Source organism: Balaenoptera borealis, assembly GCF_965194805.1.
Source record: "Balaenoptera borealis genome assembly, chromosome: 17".
Taxonomy (NCBI): Eukaryota; Metazoa; Chordata; class Mammalia; order Artiodactyla; family Balaenopteridae; genus Balaenoptera; species Balaenoptera borealis.
Window position 1 is genome coordinate 18808159 of NC_138876.1, and position 19501 is coordinate 18827659.

A 19501-nucleotide genomic window follows, 5' to 3' on the forward strand; every position below is an offset into this window, starting at 1 on the left:
TAGTATTATGATAATACATTCTATGGTTTGAGAATTAACCACCTCAAATACAAGAAGGGGGCTGACATTTCAGATTTTATTATAATTATTACTTGCCTGAAGTCTATTTCATTTTTAGAGCCAAATTTTGCTATCTTCTAGACTTTAAAATTGATAATAACAATGTATAAAATGCTTAAGTTTAGAACTATTATCAGAGATAATATCCAAATTGCTCAAAATGCAATACCCCAAATAACCAAACCTGCTGCCATTGTTACCACACATATTTTTAAAGCCATGTGTGAGCCACCAATGTCAACTGTTAATGTGGCAAATACAGCCCACAACCAGACCTGCTGAGAATGAAGCTTGAGGCTTTTTGACAGCCAAAGTATCCAAAGTAAAAGAAGACGGAGGGTGAACCAGATTAACAAATGTCGTGAGTAGATTAAGAAATATTTGGAAGCTGCTGAAGTTTAGAAAGAAAAAAGGTATATTTTGATTGTTCCTATTTCTTTAAACCTTGCTCCAAATCATACACCATGGCTTTCATAATCTGACATAAGAGGCTGTGAAAGCAATAGCATAAATATTTAAATAGAGAACTATCTTTTTACGGATAATTTTTAATTTCTTTTCTTTGTTATCCACCCTGGGAAAGCCTAGCCATTTGATCCATATTCCTGGACCACTTCTCAGGTTACAACTTGCCAGTCAGCATGGGCAGTGCTCTAATTGCTAACGGGACCACCTAATATTTTTCCAAAGTTCTTTACATGTGTATTCTCATATAAAATTCCCAACATACCCTATGAGGCAGGTATGATTATTATTATTATTGTTATTATTATTGACATCTCACAGTCGAGGGTACAGAGAAATAAAGTAACTGGCCCAAGTTCACAAAGCTAGTAAGTGGTGGAGCCCAGATTTTGACTCCAAACTTGTATACTTAAGCCCTAGGCTACCTTGCCTCCTAAGTAATAGATAATCAGCTCCCCTAAAATTGGCACTGACACCACATGGATAAAAACCTCAGTATGGTATCTAAGCACCTCTCACACACAATGAAGTTTCTTAAGAACACTGCATTTGATTTTTCCTTCTATGATCCTTGAAAAATGGAACAATGCTCACTTCATCATCATCATTATCAGGGAAGAAAACGATGGAGAATGGTAAGGGGGCATTTCTTACTTTTAAGAATAACTCAGGCTCTGGGCTTCCCTGGTGGCGCAGTGGTTGAGAGTCCGCCTGCCAGTGCAGGGTATACGGGTTTGACACCTGGTCCGGGAGGATCCCACGTGCCACGGAGCAACTGAGCCCATATACCACAGCTGCTGAGCTTGCGCTCTGGAGCCCGCGAGCCAGGGTTGCTGAGACCCGCGTGTCACAACTACTGAAGCCCAAGCACCTAGAGCTCGTGCTCTGCAACAAGAGAGGCCGCTGTAATGAGAAGCCCATGCACTGCAACGAAGAGTAGCCCCTGCTTGTTGCAACTGGAGAAAGCCCGCGCACAGCAACGAAGACCCAACACAGCCAAAAAGAAATTAATTAAATAAATAAATTTAAAAAAAAGAATAACTCAGGCTAATCTTTACATCTGGGCTAGACCTGGCAGGTCTTATTATCCTCAACCAAAGTTTAAAAACCATGTTTATTTATAACTCTTCTGCTAGAGTGAGGTGAATGTTAATGATTCCTGAATGAAGATTTTAAAGGTTCCAGGAGGAAGGACATAACACAAATAGAGGATTGTATAATTACCCCTGGTAACAATGTTGCATATAATTCAGCCAGCAAACTCCCCCAAGGCACACCATTTGTCATGGTGATTACATCACCTAATCTGTGCCTTTAACTGGCATTACCAATTCCATTCACATTCCCTTTTTGTTGTTGCAATCTTTGCTTCACAATAGAAACAGGACAGCAGAAGATTCAATATACCATCTGTCTTCTGTAGGTGGGTGAGAAAGTTGGTATCAGGTGATCAACACAGCATGCGTGTTGCCAAGTTCAGTGTGAGGCACCCTTCACTTGTCTATAAAGCTTGGCTTATTCACAGCAAAAACAGACTTCCTAAAAAGTGTATCTCCAGGGACGCACTCATTCTCTCCTTCCTTCCTTCCTCCCCAGTGAGGATCTCCCCAAGGGTAAATTAAGTATAGAGCAATGGAGAAAGCACTGGATTAGGAGTCAGGAGAGAAATTCTAGTCTCAGCTCTGCACCCAAAGAGCTGAATCATTTTGAACATGCTGTTTCACTTCTCCAAGCATTAGTTCGTCATCTGATCGTTTGGGCTGCAAAAAAATGTATATTTATTAGAGACTTTAAAGCACCTTTCAGCTCTAAAATTCAATGAGAAAAAAATAACTTCTATTAATTAGTGATTGAACAACATTTACTATTAATAACTGGTTACTTAGGTGCCAAGAACTAGGTCAGGAGTTTGCTTACGTTACATTTGCAAAGGAGACATTAGTTTTAGATATGTAAACTGAAGTTCAGAAGAGTACAAATGAAGAAGTGTAAGATGAATCTCTCTCAGGCACTTAAGTGTTTTCGATAGTAAATAACAACAACAAAGGTCTAAAAGACATATTATAAAGCTACAGTCTATTATTATAGTCTATGAGATGGTGGTAGTATTAGTATTAGTATAGGTATATAGACCAACGCAACAGAATCAAAAGTCCAGAAACTGGACCCCTACACGTGGGCTTATGACAAAGTGAGCATTGAAGAAAAGGACATTTTATAATGCACAAGGTTCAATCCATCAGGAAGATACAAAAATTATAAACATATATACCTAACAAGTATATATATCAAGCACAAACACGAAATGTATATGCCGAACAAAAAAAGCCCCCAAATACATGAAGCCAAATGCACAGAATTCAAAGGATAGACAATTCAATAATAGTTGGAGACTATTCTGCTCCCCTTTCAATAAAGGATAGAACAATTACTCTAGTTAAATGTAACATATACGCATAACTTATGACCTAGCAATTTCACTCCTAGATATGTACCCAATATGATGACTGCAATATGATAAATGTATATAAATTTCAGAAGTAGACAACTAATCCATGGTCTTAGAATTCCTAGGTAGTAGTTGCACTAGTAATTTACTTTGTAATAGAGTTTGAGATGTGCATGAATAATTTGTATATTTTTTATATAGTGCAATAAAAATTTTTTTAACTCATTTTTATAATTTACCAGTTATGTAACTTTAGCCATGTTCCAAATTCTCTGAGTTATACTTTACTCATCTGTAAAATGGGGATCGTGTTTATTATGAGGATCAAATCTGATTAAGTACTAAGCCCAGTGTTTAATACCAGTGAATGTTAAATAAATATTTGTTTTTCTCTTCTGTCCCTCCTCCTGCACAATCTCTCCCTCCAAAAGAGCCCAATGGATGCAGATTGTGGAAAGGGAGACAAACCATTGCACGGGTCCACATCCAGGAAGCCAGTTTGGGTTTTGGTTTGGGAAATGGAAATAGATGTCAAGTTGCAGTTATTCATTCAGATAAGAAATTGTAAATAAATATACTTATTTTAAATGGATAAATTTAAATGGAGGATAAATTAGGAGGTTGGGATTAACATATACACACTACCATATATAAAATACATACCAAAATAGACCTACTGTATAGCACAAGGAACTCTACTCAATATTTTCTAATAACCTATAAGGGAAGAGAATTGCTGTGCTGTATTCCTGAAACTAACATGCTATTGTAAATCAACTATACTTCAATAAAAAAATAAAAAGAAAAAAACTTTTTTTTGTTTTTGTTTTTTTGGCCATGTGGCATGTGGGATGAGGGATCTTAGTTCCCTAACCAGGGATCAAACCCATGCCACCTGCAGTGGAAGCACAGTCTTAACCACTGGACTACCACGGAAATCCCAAAAGAAATTTTTTTTAAAAAGAAAAGTTTAAAAAATAACATAAAAATAAAAAAACAATACAGGGTGATAAGAGAGAATTTTTCCCAATCCAAGAGAACCCCATATGGATAGAGCATCCAGGAGCCACAGTAACTAATCAGCATAATCTTAAACAGAGCAGTGGAATTCAGTTAAAGAATCTCTGCTCCTGTCCCTAAGATATTCACTTTAACAAAGTTGCTTCAGAACTGAAGTAGTTGTAGAGTGTAGCTAGACTCATGGATGGTCCTTGAACAAAATATTAGACAGAGACATAAGCTGAGTCAAGATTTGTTAGTTACATCTATGGAATGAGTTCCTTTCACCCAAAGAATGCTTTATGTTTACCCACACACTCAGATTCAGCAAGGGATACCACTTAGGAGTTTTGGACATTCCTGGAGTAAATAAGTTGTGTGTGTGTGCTTATTGCATAACAGCCCTGACAGCAGAACACTGTTCTTGGGGAAAAAAAAAAAAAAAAAGAAAGAAAATTTGCAGCTGTATGTTCAGTTCCATAAATCTCTCCACCAAATATGCAACTGGCTAGAGAGTGACTGGTGTGGGAGGAGGCAGAGATGCCGTGCTTGGATAAACACAGGATTCGCTCTCCAGAGAATTACCGTCTTCCTCTAAACTTTATGCATTTTAAGCATGCTATGTGGCTATGTGGTGTCCCCAAAGAACAGACTGCACAATTAGCCTTGAAGGAAAGCCAACTGTGTGTAAGAATGACTTTCTTTCACAACAAAACAGCGGCAACAACAAAAAGCAACTCAAGAATTTTTGTTGCAAATTGAGAAATCAAAGTGCCTGCTGGTTTCAAACAGAATCTGCTCACTCCCAGCCCAAATCGACCAAAGGTCTGTTTCAGATCCAGGCTCAGCCTTGGTCCACTTTGCTCAGCGGGGATGGCGGTGGTGTCATGTCAGTCATGCGGAGGGGTGACTGTGGTTCACTTAAAGGAGGGGGCGATAGGAGGAACTCAGGTTCAGTCCAGAGAACTTGGATTCCCAAAGTCAGGATGAACGTTTGCCTTCCTGGCGATTCTCTCTAGGGACGTGTGTTAGACTGAATAGAGGATTTGTAGCCTACCCTGGTGGTTCTGTCACCTTCCTACAAGCAGTTCATGATTGCACTGGGACTGCGTCCAAGGTCTGCTTGTGTTAAGGACAAACAGCATGCTCTTGATCTGGTGGTTTCCCGAGGTTCTAAGAAGCGGTCAGGCACCGAAGAGAAGCAGCACAGGCACATTATAACCACAGGATTCCTTGGACTTCCTTTACTACTGAAGGAATCTGTTACCTGGGAGCCTTTATACCACAGGGGATATGCAAATTATCACTCCTACCCATTCCCCCGACACAGACTTGGCTGCCCCTTGTGGATACAGGAAGTTCCTTAGAATTGCCCGTATTTGCAGACTGGGGCTTCCAACAGCAGGAGACATGCTCTGACCACATGTATTAAACTCCCACAGGAGTGACGGCCAAAAGGAAAAAGGCTCCAGAAGGTCAGACTTCCTCCCCGACCCCAAATTCTTTCCTCCACAAGAAACTTTCACTCAGTTAGCAGTTTGCCCTTAGAATGTTTATTATTAGCCATTTGACACCCAGAAATTATTATGCTTTTTTTCTGGATTATACTAAAATGTAATGTTAATATACCCAAGATTTTCTCTTTTTTTTAAATTAATTAATTTATTTTTGGCTTAGTCGGGTCTTAGTTGCGGCACGCGGGATCTTTCATTGCGGTGCGCGGGCTTCTCTCTAGCTGTGGCGCGCGGGCTCCGGAGCTCGCAAGCTCAGAAGTTGTAGCGCGCGGGCTCTCTAGTTGTGGTGCAGGGGCTTAGTTGCCCCGTGGCATGTGGGATCTTAGTTCCCCAACCAGAGATCGAACCCGCGTCCCCTGCACTGGAAGGCAGTTTCTTAACCACTGGACCACCAGGGAAGTTCCTCCAAGATTTTCAAAGATAGATTATTAACAAGATACAGAACACATTAAGGTTATTCATCAGACAAAAAATTGCATTATAACTGCTTTCACAAATGCAATGCATTTTTTTATATATTATTTTAATCATAAGAGGAGACTTGTTGTGGGTTGATGACACTTTCTAGCTTTGAAAAGTGAGCCAAAGTCTTGTTTCATTTATTTTACCTCCAAGGTGGTGCTGCCCTGATCTGGGCTAAGAACAAAATGTGTGTGTGTGTGTGTGTGTGTGTGTGTGTCTGTGTGTGTGTGTATGTACTTTGCAGAGATACATAGGCCACCATCTACTTGGTAGTGTTTTGGTGGGAAAAGTAAAAGGATTATAAATAGGTCTGAGCATGGAGCAACCTCCTTTGGGGCATGATATCTGGACCAAGAACCTTAGACATCCTTTGCGAAGGTTAATGGGAACTGAGTGCTCCCAAGGCGGGTAGCCAAGCCTGTGGTTTCTGCTGTAGAACCCCTTCCTTATTCTATCAGTACCTGGTGCTATATTCAGGACCAAGCAATCTGTGGGCCAAGAAACGGAGCTGCCAACCAGGCTCCTCAGGACTGTCTCAGTTCAAGAACTTGCGCTGAAGGATCAAGAGAGTTCCACACTCACTTGGCTAAAGGCTGGAAGAATAAAGCCTTCTTTTTTTTTTTTTTTTAATATTTATTTATTTATTTAGGCTGCGCCAGGTCTTAGTTGCAGTACGCGGGATCTTCATTACGGCATGCGGGATCTTAGTTGCGGCATGCATGTGGGATCTAGTTCCCTGACCAGGGATCAAACCCGGGCCCCCTGCATTGGGAGCGTGGAGTCTTACCCACTGGACCACCAGGGAAGCCCCTGAAGGAGTAAAGCCTTCTATCTCTCAACTCCCACAGTCTAGCAATAAACGGAGGGCGTGGCCCAGTGTGTCACATTCTGGATCATGTCAACTTTAGAAGCCTCTCACACCAGTCCCAGAGAACGTGTGGATTTGAAGACTGGGGTTCCCTCCAGTATCTCCATTCCTAGAGAAACACCTAACCCCTGGCAGAGTTGATTACGTATTTCGCCAAGATTAGCCAGATGGAGAAACTCAGGACCAGAAAAGTAAAATAATATCAACAGATTTGAAGAGCACCATGATATAATGGAAAGATCTAGGACCCTGGAGCCAGACAGACCTAGGCTAATCTGGCTTTTGGTTCTGTCATTTCATTGTACAACCAGAGGCTCTGATTCAAACTCTGTCAGCCTCAACAGTAAAATATAGTTAATCTCCAGCTCATAGGGTTGTGACAAAGATGAGAGGAGATGATACATATTAACCAACTAGTAGAGCACCCAGCCTGGTGCCCAACAAAAACTGGCTCCTTCTTTCCGCCATCCCTATAGAACATACCAGACATTGCTACATTAAGCAGTCTACCCTCTAGGTCAGCTCTCATGCCTGTGAATGTTTACTTCTAATGCTAATCCATTGAATTCTTAGCCAGGACCAAACTCTTTTTGCTAAGCCTGTATGCAAGAAAGTGATTATAGGCTAACCCTGAAAAGCTGACTTCCATTCTGGGCATTCAAAAATGCTTCCAGGAACATTTTCCAGATGGCCGTATTCAGCCTGGTCATATTTCTTCTGTCTTTTACAAAGCAGCCAAAATAAGCCAGGTTGTGTATACAACTCTAGTTTGCCAGAACCAGTTCTTTTTAGAAGTTTGGAGAGAAAAGACCAAACTGAAGACTCCTATCTTAAACATTTCATCCTTTTTGGGTCCCTGCCTCAAGGAACCAGAGGGAACAAGACAGAGGTAGTTTCTGCTTACAGAGACAACAGTGAAAGCAATCTCATCCTAGATGTATGTAATACAATTCTATATGCAGTAGTGTGTACAAGGTGCCGTACCCAAGGAAAGATCTACCCCTTTTTCAGGGCATCTTCACTCTCCTTTACTGGCTGGATCTCATATTCATTCTCCCCATCCCTTCCTCATACGTGTACCGAGGACATTTTATGGGTCAGTTATTAGGAAGAACATGAATATAAATAAGAAGGTAGAGCTCTGTGGTGTCAACTTGGCCAAACTAGAACTACATTTCCCAGATTCCCTTCCCAGGGCAGTTTCAGAGCGGAGTTGGCCACAGAAGAAATTAGCATAATATCTGGAAGGTGGAAGTGAAAGCAAACATTACTCAAGGCTGCCATGGTTAAATGCAGTGAGAGGCCAACGTGGAGGTGCCATAGAGTTCCAGCCTGTCCTTGTTCTGTGCTGCTCCAGACCCAGTCCTTCTCCCCACTGACAGCCCTGCCGAACAAGAGTGGCTTCAAGCCCCCCACCAGACAATGAGCTCATAGCTTTCCAGAGATTTCTTCACCAGCTTCCCTGATAATCCCATTCCAGAACCTTCAGGAAAAAAAGTGGAAGTCACCCAACCAGGAATAAAGATTTGGAAACCATAAACAACTGAGGGGTTTGCTGAGTGTCCAGGGAATATGAAATGAGTAGTAGAAAAAAGAAGTTATTCATACACATGCAGAGATGTTGAGGGATTACAACTTGTTCTCAGTTGCCCTTGAGGTGAGAGGTAAATGCAGAAGGGCTGGTAGTTTCCAGCTTGTCCTGGCTCCCCCCCAACTCTGTATCTATCTCTTCCTCCCAACTGCCAGCCCTGCCAACAAGAAGGACTCTCACACCCACCACCAGACCCTCTAAAAGAAGTGTAAAAAAGGAACTAGTCACCCAGGCTTGAGACAGAGGACGAAAGAGCCAGAACTCGAGTTATAGTGATGGAAATCTAAGGGAGGCATAAAAATGGAAACTGCATAGACAGTGCTGAAAGAGTTGAGGATGGAGTCTGAGAATTAACAGGAGAAGCAAGTTTTTTTTTTTTTTAACATCTTTATTGGAGTATAATTTCTTTACAATGGTGTGTTAGTTTCTGCTGTATAACAAAGTGAATCAGCTATACATATACATATATCCCCATATCTCCTCCCTCTTGCGTCTCCCTCCCACCCTCCCTATCCCACCCCTCTAGGCGGTCACAAGGCACCAAGCTGAGGGAGAAGCAGTTTAAGGCAAAGATGAGCAGGGACTTGGAGGCATTGCTGTGCTGACGAGACATGCTGGCACTGGTGTCCGGGATGACATGGAATGTGGCCTGGAGCTCTGAGAGAGTTTGGGGTGAAAAGTCCCCGTTGGGAGTCTATGACACTGAGGTGACGGGGGAAGCAGTCGGGGATGGACATGGAATCCTTACTGCAAAATGGAACACCTAAATATAGACAAACATGTAATTTTTTTCTAGCTATTTCTCTCTGTATATATCCTATTTCCACAGGATCAGAAGCTCTTAGAGAGGATGACTTCGGACTCTCCACAGCGTCTGAAATGCTTAAGTCGTGCCCCACACGTGGACCCACAGCACTGGATTCCAGCTTACACAGACGTGAGTACCCTGTGGTCCCCCGCCTCCGCTGACCTAGCCAAGGCGGGAGACAGTCATGCCACCTCTGGGCCTACAAAGAAATGCTCTGTGCCTTGTCCTGATTATTCTGGCTCTGCGGAGTGGAACCTGATCTCATCAACCCCAGCTGTGGGTACATGCAGGCAGCTGCCCCGCGCAGAACACAGTGTAGTTAGGGCACTGTGGTCCTACTGTGGTAAAAGAGCTGGTCACACATGGCCCCGGACAGAGGCAGCTTTCTCCTCCAAGACGCAGAGGGGCTCTGGGGGCCCTCCTTAAGCAGACGGCTGCCTTTCCCTGCCCCCGGCAAGAGAGCCCCATTTAAAAGCCTGCTCTGGGAAATTTTCATCACTCAGGACAAACAGTAGCCAGATCTGGGTGGCTACAGGTCTAGTATGAAGAAAGGGAGCAGAGGAAGTAAACATTTTCTCTTCAGCGGAGAAACATCCATGCTTTAAACCGAAATACCCAAAGCACATTTGAATTAATAAGAAATTAATCTCCTTAAACCAGCCTTAAAGTTGCCTTGGGACAGTATGCAGTATATTTCCCTTCTCTTTTAAAAAGCTTCTGTTGTTCAAAGAGAACAGGACACAGTGGAACCTTCCCAGGCTACAAGACCACAGCTGTTCACTGGCAGCCTCATCATCCAATGGGGCTGGAACTCCATCCCGAAACCCCATCCCTCTGTATGGGACACGCGACAAGAGCTGTGTCTTATGCTGGCCGTTAGGGGAAGCCGGGTTTCTTGAATGCCACATGGCACGGCTGCAGTGATTCAAAGCAGCTGAGATGAGCACAGGAGCAATACGGGCTCGAACGCTGTGTTGCCAGGGTTTGGGGGCTGCTGCATTGCATGTTTTGCTCCATGAGAATTCTGACATCAACTAGAGCTCAGCTATTTCTAAACGTGCTTGTAACTGATACACTGCAAGGAAACACCTCAGTGCCCAAAGCACACCATCCAAATGCCTTTGCAATATCTTTCAAAGACAAGCCATGGAACACCACCTTCTGTTTGAATCTGAGGCATGAAAACCAGCACAGCCTCTCATCCAAGAACCAGAAGGGATGATGCAGCACTGAACCCATCTTTTTAAGAGGTCTGGGGGGCTTCCCTGGCAGTCCAGTGGTTAAGAATCTGCACTTCCACAGGTTCAATCCATGGTCGGGGAACTAGGATCCCGCAAGCCTCGTGGTGTGGCCAAAAAAAAAAAAAAAAAATCACTTTGGACTTCCCTGGTGGCACAGTGGTTAAGAATCTGCCTGCCAATGCAGGGGACACAGGTTCGATCCCTGGTCCAGTAAGATCCCACATGCTGTGGAGCAACTAAGCCCGTGTGCCACAACTACTGAGCCTGAACTCTAGAGCCTGTGAGCCACAACTACTGAACCCATGTGCCACAACTGCTGAAGCCCGCATGCTCTAGAGCCCGCGTGCTGCAACTACTGAAGCCCACGCACTCTAGGGCCCGTGTGCCGCAACTACTGAAGCCCATACGCCCTAGGGCCCACATGCTGCAACTACTGAGCCGCGTGCTGCAACTACTGAAGCCCATGCGCCTAGAGCCCATGCTCCGCAACAAGAGAAGCCACCGCAATGAGAAGCACGCGGACCACAACAGAGTAGCCCCTGCTCGCCGCAACTAGAGAAAGCCTGCGCGCAGCAACAAAGACCCAGTGCAGCCAAAAATAAATTTAAAAAATTTTTTAAATGTTCAAAAAAAAAAAAAAAAGAGGTCTGGGATGATATTCCTCACTCTTGGCTGCTGCACATTTAAATCACCTGGGAGTTTCTGAAAAGTACTGATGTCTGAGCCTCACCCCAGACCAACTGAGTCCCTACCTTTGGGCATTTTGTAGGCGTTTCCCAGGTGATTCTGAGGGATAGTGAAGGTTGAGAAACACTGGTCTGGGCATTCGTTCAAGGACCTTCATGTTCTTGCTTATGCTTGTTTTAAACAAGAGAATTAGACGACAGCCCAGTACCCCCAAAATGGAATTCACGGCATGAGAAGAGCTGGAACTCACTCTTCACTTGGCCCTGAACAATTTACTTGGGTCTTTGATTTTCTTACATGTAAAATGGAGTTAACAGTACTTATTCAGCTCTGTATCAGGAAGTTGTGAGAAATGTAATATTCTCTGACACATGTTTTACCAAAGCAAGGCATCTTCATTATTACTATTAAAAACAGTTGAACATAATTTAAACTCAAAACAGCGCATATCATATTAATCACTGAAATGAATATGATGGTAGGGGTGGGGTAGAGAAGGGATGGATATAATATAAACTGGGTGTCCCCTGGGCCAGGCGTTAAAGCTGATAGATTACACACACACTATTTCACAGCCTGGTCAGGAGTGCTCACATCCTAGTCCTGCTTATCTCCCTTAACCCTGAATAAGTCATTTCACTTCTGTGGGCTTTACCTTCTTTACCTGTAAAATGAGGAGATTAGACTGGGAGATTTTTATCCTGGGGTCCAAAGATAAGTTTTAGATGATCCACGAACAGCATTAAACTGTGTGCAAATGTGGTTCTCTCTCTCTCTCTCACACACACACACACACACACACACCCTTTTTTCCTAGGAAGAGTGCCCATAGCTGTCACTGGATTCTCAAAGAGGCATATGACCCCTAAATAATGGGGTCATAATTATGACCTAAATAATGTTAAGAACCAGGGGAATCTTTTTAACTCTAAGTTTCTGATTACTGGTAGTGGAAATAACACTACTATTGGTGTTGGAAATTCAACAGACATTTTTATATGGGTGAATTTCAAACACATTTATAAATCTACCCAATGAAAAATCCTGGATAACAGCCAAGAATAAAATCTAGCCAATAACCATTAAACATTGTCAATGGCTTCTTTCACCTCCCAGAAGTCAAACTAGTTTGAAAGGGATGTCAAAAGACCGGCAAAATCTTTACTGGCCTAGAGAGGTCCTGTGGGGATCAGAGCATCCTGGGTCCCTGCCAATCTGGAGGTCTTCTGTAGATGCTGCACTCTGGTTGCACAGTAGGACTGGTGGAAAGAGTATGTATGTGCACGGGGGCTGAAGGATAAATGAAGCAGAAAATGAAGTCTTAGCCCTGAGTGGAACAAGGTATCTGACAATGCTTAGTACGGATGTTGCTTGAGGGCCTCTATGATCACATCGTCAGGATCTACCCTTGGTATCCCGAGACACTAAGATTCATGCTTTCAGGCTTCTGACCAACAGAAAATATTCATTCAGGAGCCCAGCTTAAATGCTGAGTATCATATTACAGCCTAATGATACACAGATTTGGGCTGCTCAAATCCTGGGATACAGAAAGCTCAGAGATAAGGACATACTCTTTCTGGTTTTCAAAGCTCAACCCTTTACTTTTAAACATTTTATTGATTTGAATTTCTTAACTCACAAGAATGCCACCTATCAGTGTCATGTTCTTGAAGGACATAGCTATAACAAGAGCCAATACAGAGCAGACCCAAATGCAATATTATCTTTCTGTCCATAGGATCATCTAAATCCCTATGATATATTAAGGGCATTTTTGGCTTATATCTTCTCTTGATATAATCAGTCCCACACATTTACAATAATGGTTCCAAAGCACAGAATCTAGAGCCAGGCATATCTGAATTCAGATATGTCTTAACCTTAGGCAAAGTTCTTAACCCTTCTGAACCTCATTTTTTTCCATCTGTAAAAATGGAGACAAAAACCTACGTCCAGAATTGTTATTATCAATGATCAGAGATAATGCACCTAGCACAGTGCCCAGCATGTAATATCACTCAACAAATGTTGCTTTAATTGGTCTTAGAACTGTTTTCACTAGTTCTCCATTAAATCTACTGAAAGGATCGGACATGTGCCCCAAAATGTTACATGGAAAAACTACCTTTTTATACAACTATATTCAATGCCATCTGCCTCCTTATCTTAAATAATATATTGTCTGGACATCCATGGACATGCTCAAATTCTTTTAAAAAACAAAAATGGGTACCAACTTTGTACAAGGCAAGATGCTAGCGATTTTCATATGAACTATATGTTTGCTGCTGGTCTGCAGTACATTTTATATTTGTCTGTCTATCTTAGAATATAATGATAGAGCTTTGGGGATCAAATTCCAATTATTTAAGACTTGAATAAATGGAATCAATTAATTGAGATTTTTAAAAATAGTGAGCACCTATTAAGTGTCATGTGATGTGGTAGGTGCTAGAATGAAATTCCACTGGCTACCTGCTACTTTAATAAGCCGTTTTACTCTAGTAAAGCAGAGATAGTGCCTAGACTTGAGTCTCCACTCTCTCTGCTCACCAAAGTCAATTTATTGACTCAACAAACATTCATTGAGCACATAGTTAAAAAAGAAAAAGGATTAGAGGGACTTCCCTGGTGGTGCAGTGGTTAAGACTCTGGGCTCCCAATGCAGGGGGCCTGGTCAGGGAACTAGATCCCACATGCATGCTGCAACTAAGAGTTCACGTGCCACAACTAAAGAGCCAACAAGCCACAACTAAGGAGCACATGTGCCGTAACTAAAGAGCAGGCGAGCTGCAACTAAGGAGCCCGCCTGCCACAACTAAGACCTGGCACAACCAAATAAATAAATAAATAAATAAAATATTTTTTTTAAAAAGGAAAAAGGATTAGATACTATCCCTGCCCTCATAGAGCCTATGTCTTAGAGAGGTTCAAAGAAAATAAATACATATCTATGAAGAAAATAGACAGGAAGGTATAAAGGAGAGAAGTGAGGGGCTCTGGTAGATACTGTTAGTTTGATTCGCCTCACCTCATCCCATCCACTCTTTCTCTCGCCCTATGAAAGTTGGAAAATAAAATATTCAAATTCCCAGCCCCTTTGAAGTGACCGCACAACACAATTCCAGCCAATGAAATGTGGGCAGAAATGCTATGAAGACTTCCCAATCCTAACTAAAAAGGAGATGTGTAAGGTGAGGTGTGAAAGATAAGGAGCGATGAGAAGAGAATTCCAGGTGGAGGAAACAGCAAGTGCAAATGCCTCCCGGAGAGAAAGCAATCACTGGTTTGAGGAACTAAAAGGTGGTAATGGAGACGAGCAAAGAGGAAGGAGGCAAGGAGAGAAGATTTGAAAGACAGGTAGAGGTCAGATCACATGGGGCTGTGAGTCCAAGGTAACCTTTTAGATGTTACCCTAATTGCAAAGTGAAACCAACAAAGGCTCTCAAGCAGGGGAGTGGCAGACCTGATTGTTTTCAGTTGCTAGGTGGGGAATGGATTATAAGGCTGCAAGAGTAGGTGTAAGGAGCCCAATTAGAGCCACAGTCGTCCTGGGGAGAGAGGACAGTGGTTAGGATTTGGGAAAATAAAGAAAAACAGGTGCATTTGGGATACATTTTGGAAGCATCTTGAATTGGAGGGAAAAGAAAAAAGCAAGCATGACTTCTAGGTCTCTGGCCCCAGCACCTGGGTGGATGATAATGATATTTACTGAGACAGAAGAGACTGGAGGAGGAACAGGGATGTGCAAAACAAAGCATTCAATCAACTCAACATCCATAATTCCCATTCCAGTGACCTGACCTCTGCCAGACTACTGTTTTTTCATCTTGCTCTCCATCATTTCACTTTCTCTCATAGGCTCTCCTCTGAGAATTGTAAGTTGTAAATGTAATACCAACAATATTTGACTTTATCTGGCAGAAAAATAAAATGATAGGTGAAATTAAGAGACTCTGAAACTAAAGGCAAAATGGCAGACTCAGCATATGACTTTGTAGTCTTCAGTGTGGAATTCTCAAAATGAATGAAATATGCAAACTTACAAAAACGTGTATCTGAGACCCCAAGTCTTGCACCCAGTAATGTTCCTGTCAAATACACATATTACCGTTTATAATTAAATACTTGAGTGAATAATTAATATCTGCTTCATCATTCGACCTGAAGCTCCACAAGGGCAGGAGCCTTACTTGCTTTGCCCACCAGCAGACCCCACAGGGCACCATATGCAGTAGGCACTCAATAAATATTAGTTGAAGGATGTTTGTACAGCTCTTTCTGGTCAATGACAGAAACTATTAGTTGTCCTCCAAGATCCACTGTCCCCACTCTCTTTACTAATAGAACCTCTTTTTTTTTTTCTGGACATGGTCGCTGTATTAGTTTCCTAGGGCTACCATGACAAATACCAAAAACAGGGTGGATTAAAACAACAGAAATCCATTGTCTCATAGTTCTGGAGGCTAGGAGTATGAAATTAAGGTATCAGCGGGCCATGCTCTTTCTGATGGCTCTAGGGGAGAATCCTTCCCTGTACCTTCCAGCGTCTGATGTTGGCTGGCAATCCTTGACACTCCTTGGCTTGTAGATGCATCTCTCCAGTCACATGGCCATCTTCTCCATGTATGCCTTCACATTATCTTTATTCTGTGTGGATCTGTCTCTATGTCCAAATATACCCTTTTTATAAGTGTACCAGTCATATTGGATTAAGTCCTAATGACCTTATCTTAACTTGATTACCTCTGTTAAGACCCTATTTCCAAATAAGGTCACATTCTCAGGTACTGGGGGTTAGGACTTCAATATATCTTTTTGGGACCAGTATACAACTGAACCCATAAGAGTCACCCAGAATAAACTCAACATTTCCCAGATTCCCTTGCAGCTAAGTGTGGCCATGTGTGGTTACGTTCTAGTCAATGGAATATAAACAGAAGTAGTGTGTGCAACTTTCAGGAAGTAAACCTAATGGCTAGAGTCACAGCAGCCATCCTAGACCATGAAGTGGCCTTGCGAACGGAAGCCGAGCAAAGTGAAAACACACAAAGTGGGAAATCAGAGACCTCAGAGACATATCTCAGCCTTGAACTGACTTTTTTCCAGCTTTTACGTGGCAAAGAAATACTAGTCTAGGGACTTCCCTGGTGGCACAGTGGTTAAGAATCTGCCTGCCAATGCAGGAGACATGGGTTCGAGCCCTGGTCTGGGAAGATCGCACATGCCGCGGACCAACTAAGCCCGTATGCCACAACTACTGAGCCCGTGCCCCTAGAGCCCATGCTCTGCAACAAGAGAAGCCACCACAATAAGTCCGTGCACTGCATGGAAGAGTAGCCCCCACTCGCTGCAATTGGAGAAAGCCCGTGCACAGCAACGAAGACCCAATGCAGCCAAAGATAAAAAAATAAATAAATTAAAAAAAAAAAAGAAATACTAGTCTTAACCACTGTTTATGAAGATTTTACTTCGTTCATAAAGGACGCTAATTGTAACTGATATATAGCCTTAAACTGTGGAATCTTCTGTAAGTCACACACAAGTGGAGACACTAAAGATGCTACTATATTTATCTTTACTTCCCATGATACTTGGATTGTTTATGGATAAATCCAGGAGTACAGCTTTGGAAAGAGATGTCCTGCCTGGGTTGGGACAGCTTTGAATTTCTTCCAGATACAGGTCAGTCTGGGGGAGGTCCCTGACTTTACACCTGGAGACAGTCTTGGGGTGACTGGTTTTGTGGAGTCCTTCAGAGGGTTGACAGGATTTGGCCTCTCACTAATTATTTAGTTGTGACCCAGAAAAATAAAGTTACCACCTAATCTATTAAGGCCCGAGGGGTCCCAGGGCTGTCCATTTCTCAGTACTTGCCCTTCTTCCTGCCTCCAGGGATCCAGCAAAAAGAAAGCCAGTATTAGATCCCATAGCAGATCTACTTAGGAACAGCTCAGGATTATACCGAGATATTTCTAACACTTCCCGTGTCTTTGCTTTGTAAAAGGTTCCTTTTTCTACAGTTCTGATTAAAAGTGTTTAGTTTCACCTCAGTGTTAAACAAGCTTAGCAAGACGTGAAAACAAACCCACTGATACGCGTATAGCAGTCAGTAGGGCTGAAATTGGATGTAATGCCAATAATCACTTATTTTCAGATGCACCTTTTAACAACTCTGAAATCGGGTCACATCTTATGATCGATGCACCTTATATTTGATGAAATATGTTAGCTGATACTCACCAAATGGTACTCTGTGACAGGCAAGGGGCTTGATACATCATACACATTTTCTTATTTATCCTCACAGTCATGCCATGAAGCAATTAACACTGCCATTTTAAGATGAGAAACAGAGATTTAGCATTTCTAAGAAAGTGATAGAATTGTAATGGCATGCTGCAATATGGCAGAAACATATGATTACATAGATTCTGCTTCCCATGATATCCCATTTTGGCTACTGTTTTGTTACTCTGCGTTATGTGTTTGTAAATATAAATTTATTTAAGCGAGAGTCAGCCAGAAGACCAACACAAAGATTCTAACAAGCAATATAATACATGACACCTACAAATACTTATTGTTTATTATGAGCCAGATACTGTGCTAGGACACATTTCATTTAATTGTAACTATTATAAGTGCCATTTTAAAGGTGAAGAATTTAAGGGGGGAGGGCAAATAGGGGTAGGGGATTAAGAGGTACAAACTATTATGTATAAAATACATAAGCTTTAAGAATCTATTGTATAACACAGGGAATATAGCCAATTTTATAATAACTATAAATGGAGAATAACCTTTAAAAATTGTTAATCACTATGTTGTACACCTGAAACTTAAATAATATTGTCCATCCATGATACATCAATTTAAAAAAAAAAAAGGTGAAGAATTTGAGGCCTAGAGTTTAAGTAGTTATCCTGGGTCCTATGGAAGTGGTGAAGTTGGGCCTCAAACATCTGGTGCCTGACGCCCAAGCCTGGGCTCTTTATGACATGACCTGGTGCCAAACACAAATGAGAAACTTGAGCCCTCGGTGAATGTGGGATGGGCCACAAGTAAAGGGAATGTGATGGGTCAGATGAAAGGAAGAAGAATGGCCAGGAGAAGTCAGACATGACTTCTGGGAATTTTCTGGGAGATTTTATTACAATTAATTTTTATTGGAGTATAGTTGCTTTACAATGTTGTGTTAGTTTCTTGCTGCACAGAAAAGCGAATCAGTCATACGTATACATACATCCACTCTTTCTTTGATTTCCTTCCCATTTAGATCACCACAGAGCATTGAGTAGAGTTCCCTGTGCTATACAGTAGGTTCTCATTAGTTATCTATTTTATACATAGTGGTGTATATATGGCAGTTTCTGGGAGATTTCTGAAAGTGCTAGTGGATGAAATCCGTCAGAAAGGACCTTGCAGCCTCAGTACTCCATTTTCCTCCTATCTCTTTGACCATTCTTTCACATTCTCCTTTGCTGTTCTTCCTTGCCACAGCAGAGTGTGGCTTTCTAGATGAGCTTAGGAGCAGAAACATGGGGGAAGTGGGAGGACTGGGCAGAATTCTCAGGTCACAAGGCAAATGGCAACTTAGAGTGGAAAGGCTGGAGCTCAGGGAATTTGAGAAGGATTTCCAGGATTGAAGAAATGCTCAGACTTATTCCGCAAGCTAGGAACACCTCTTCGAGACGTATTCCTTGTAGTCACCCTGGGGGGAGAAAGGGCAACCCGCCTCCCTCACCAGCCCTGTGAGGAGGACTCCACATATGTCCTCATTTACCAGATGAGGAAAAGGCCCAGAGAAACGAAATAATGTGCCGAACATCACAGAGCCATGAGGAGGGGAGCCAGGATTCTGTCTGACTCTAAGTCTAAACTAATTTCTGGTGACAGAACTCATAACAGTGGTTGCCTCTGGTGGGAGGGGACTGACTGCAAAGAGGCAGGAGGGAACTTTCTGGAGTAGGGAAATGTTCTATGTGCCGATTGGCAGTTACACAGGTGCATACATTTGACAAAACCTATCAAACTATATACTTAAAAGCTGTGTTGGGAATTCCCTGGCGGTCCAGTGGTGAGGACTCGGCGCTTTCAGTGGTGAGGGCGCAGGTTTGATCCCTGGTCAGGGAAATAAGATCCCGCAAGCTGTGCGGTGCGGCCAAAATAAATAAATGAATGAATAAATAAATAAATAAATTTTAAAAAGCTGTGTATTTTGTCATACGAAAATTATGACTCAATTCAAAACACAATTTTATAAATCTCTTAAGCTTTCCTCCCCTAACTTGTGCATTTTCATTGGGGGTGACCTAGGTAGTTTTTTTCCTACCTCTTAGCATATGAAAAAA

The 19501-nt window shown here is 42.2% G+C and overlaps 1 protein-coding gene across 9 annotated transcripts in view; it reads right to left on the minus strand.

Annotated features, from left to right (window-relative positions):
• DEPTOR (DEP domain containing MTOR interacting protein) overlaps positions 1 to 19501 on the minus strand; it is a 196361-nt gene that overhangs the window by 56627 nt on the left and 120233 nt on the right. For 2 of the 9 annotated variants that reach the window (XR_014236528.1, XR_014236529.1), the window contains 2 exons: positions 17391 to 17479; positions 8776 to 10131 (listed from right to left, as the gene is read on the minus strand). The exons of 2 other annotated variants lie outside the window; for them this stretch is intronic. Coding sequence is in view for 2 of the 7 variants with exons in the window: in XM_082364390.1 (XP_082220516.1) it covers positions 12306 to 12434 (129 nt within the window). In the remaining 5 variants the exon portion in view is untranslated. Of the gene's footprint in view, positions 1 to 8775; positions 12435 to 17390; positions 17480 to 19501 lie in introns of those variants that run through there. 5 more of the 9 variants (XR_014236526.1, XR_014236527.1, XM_082364387.1 and 2 more) reach the window with 3 other exon arrangements.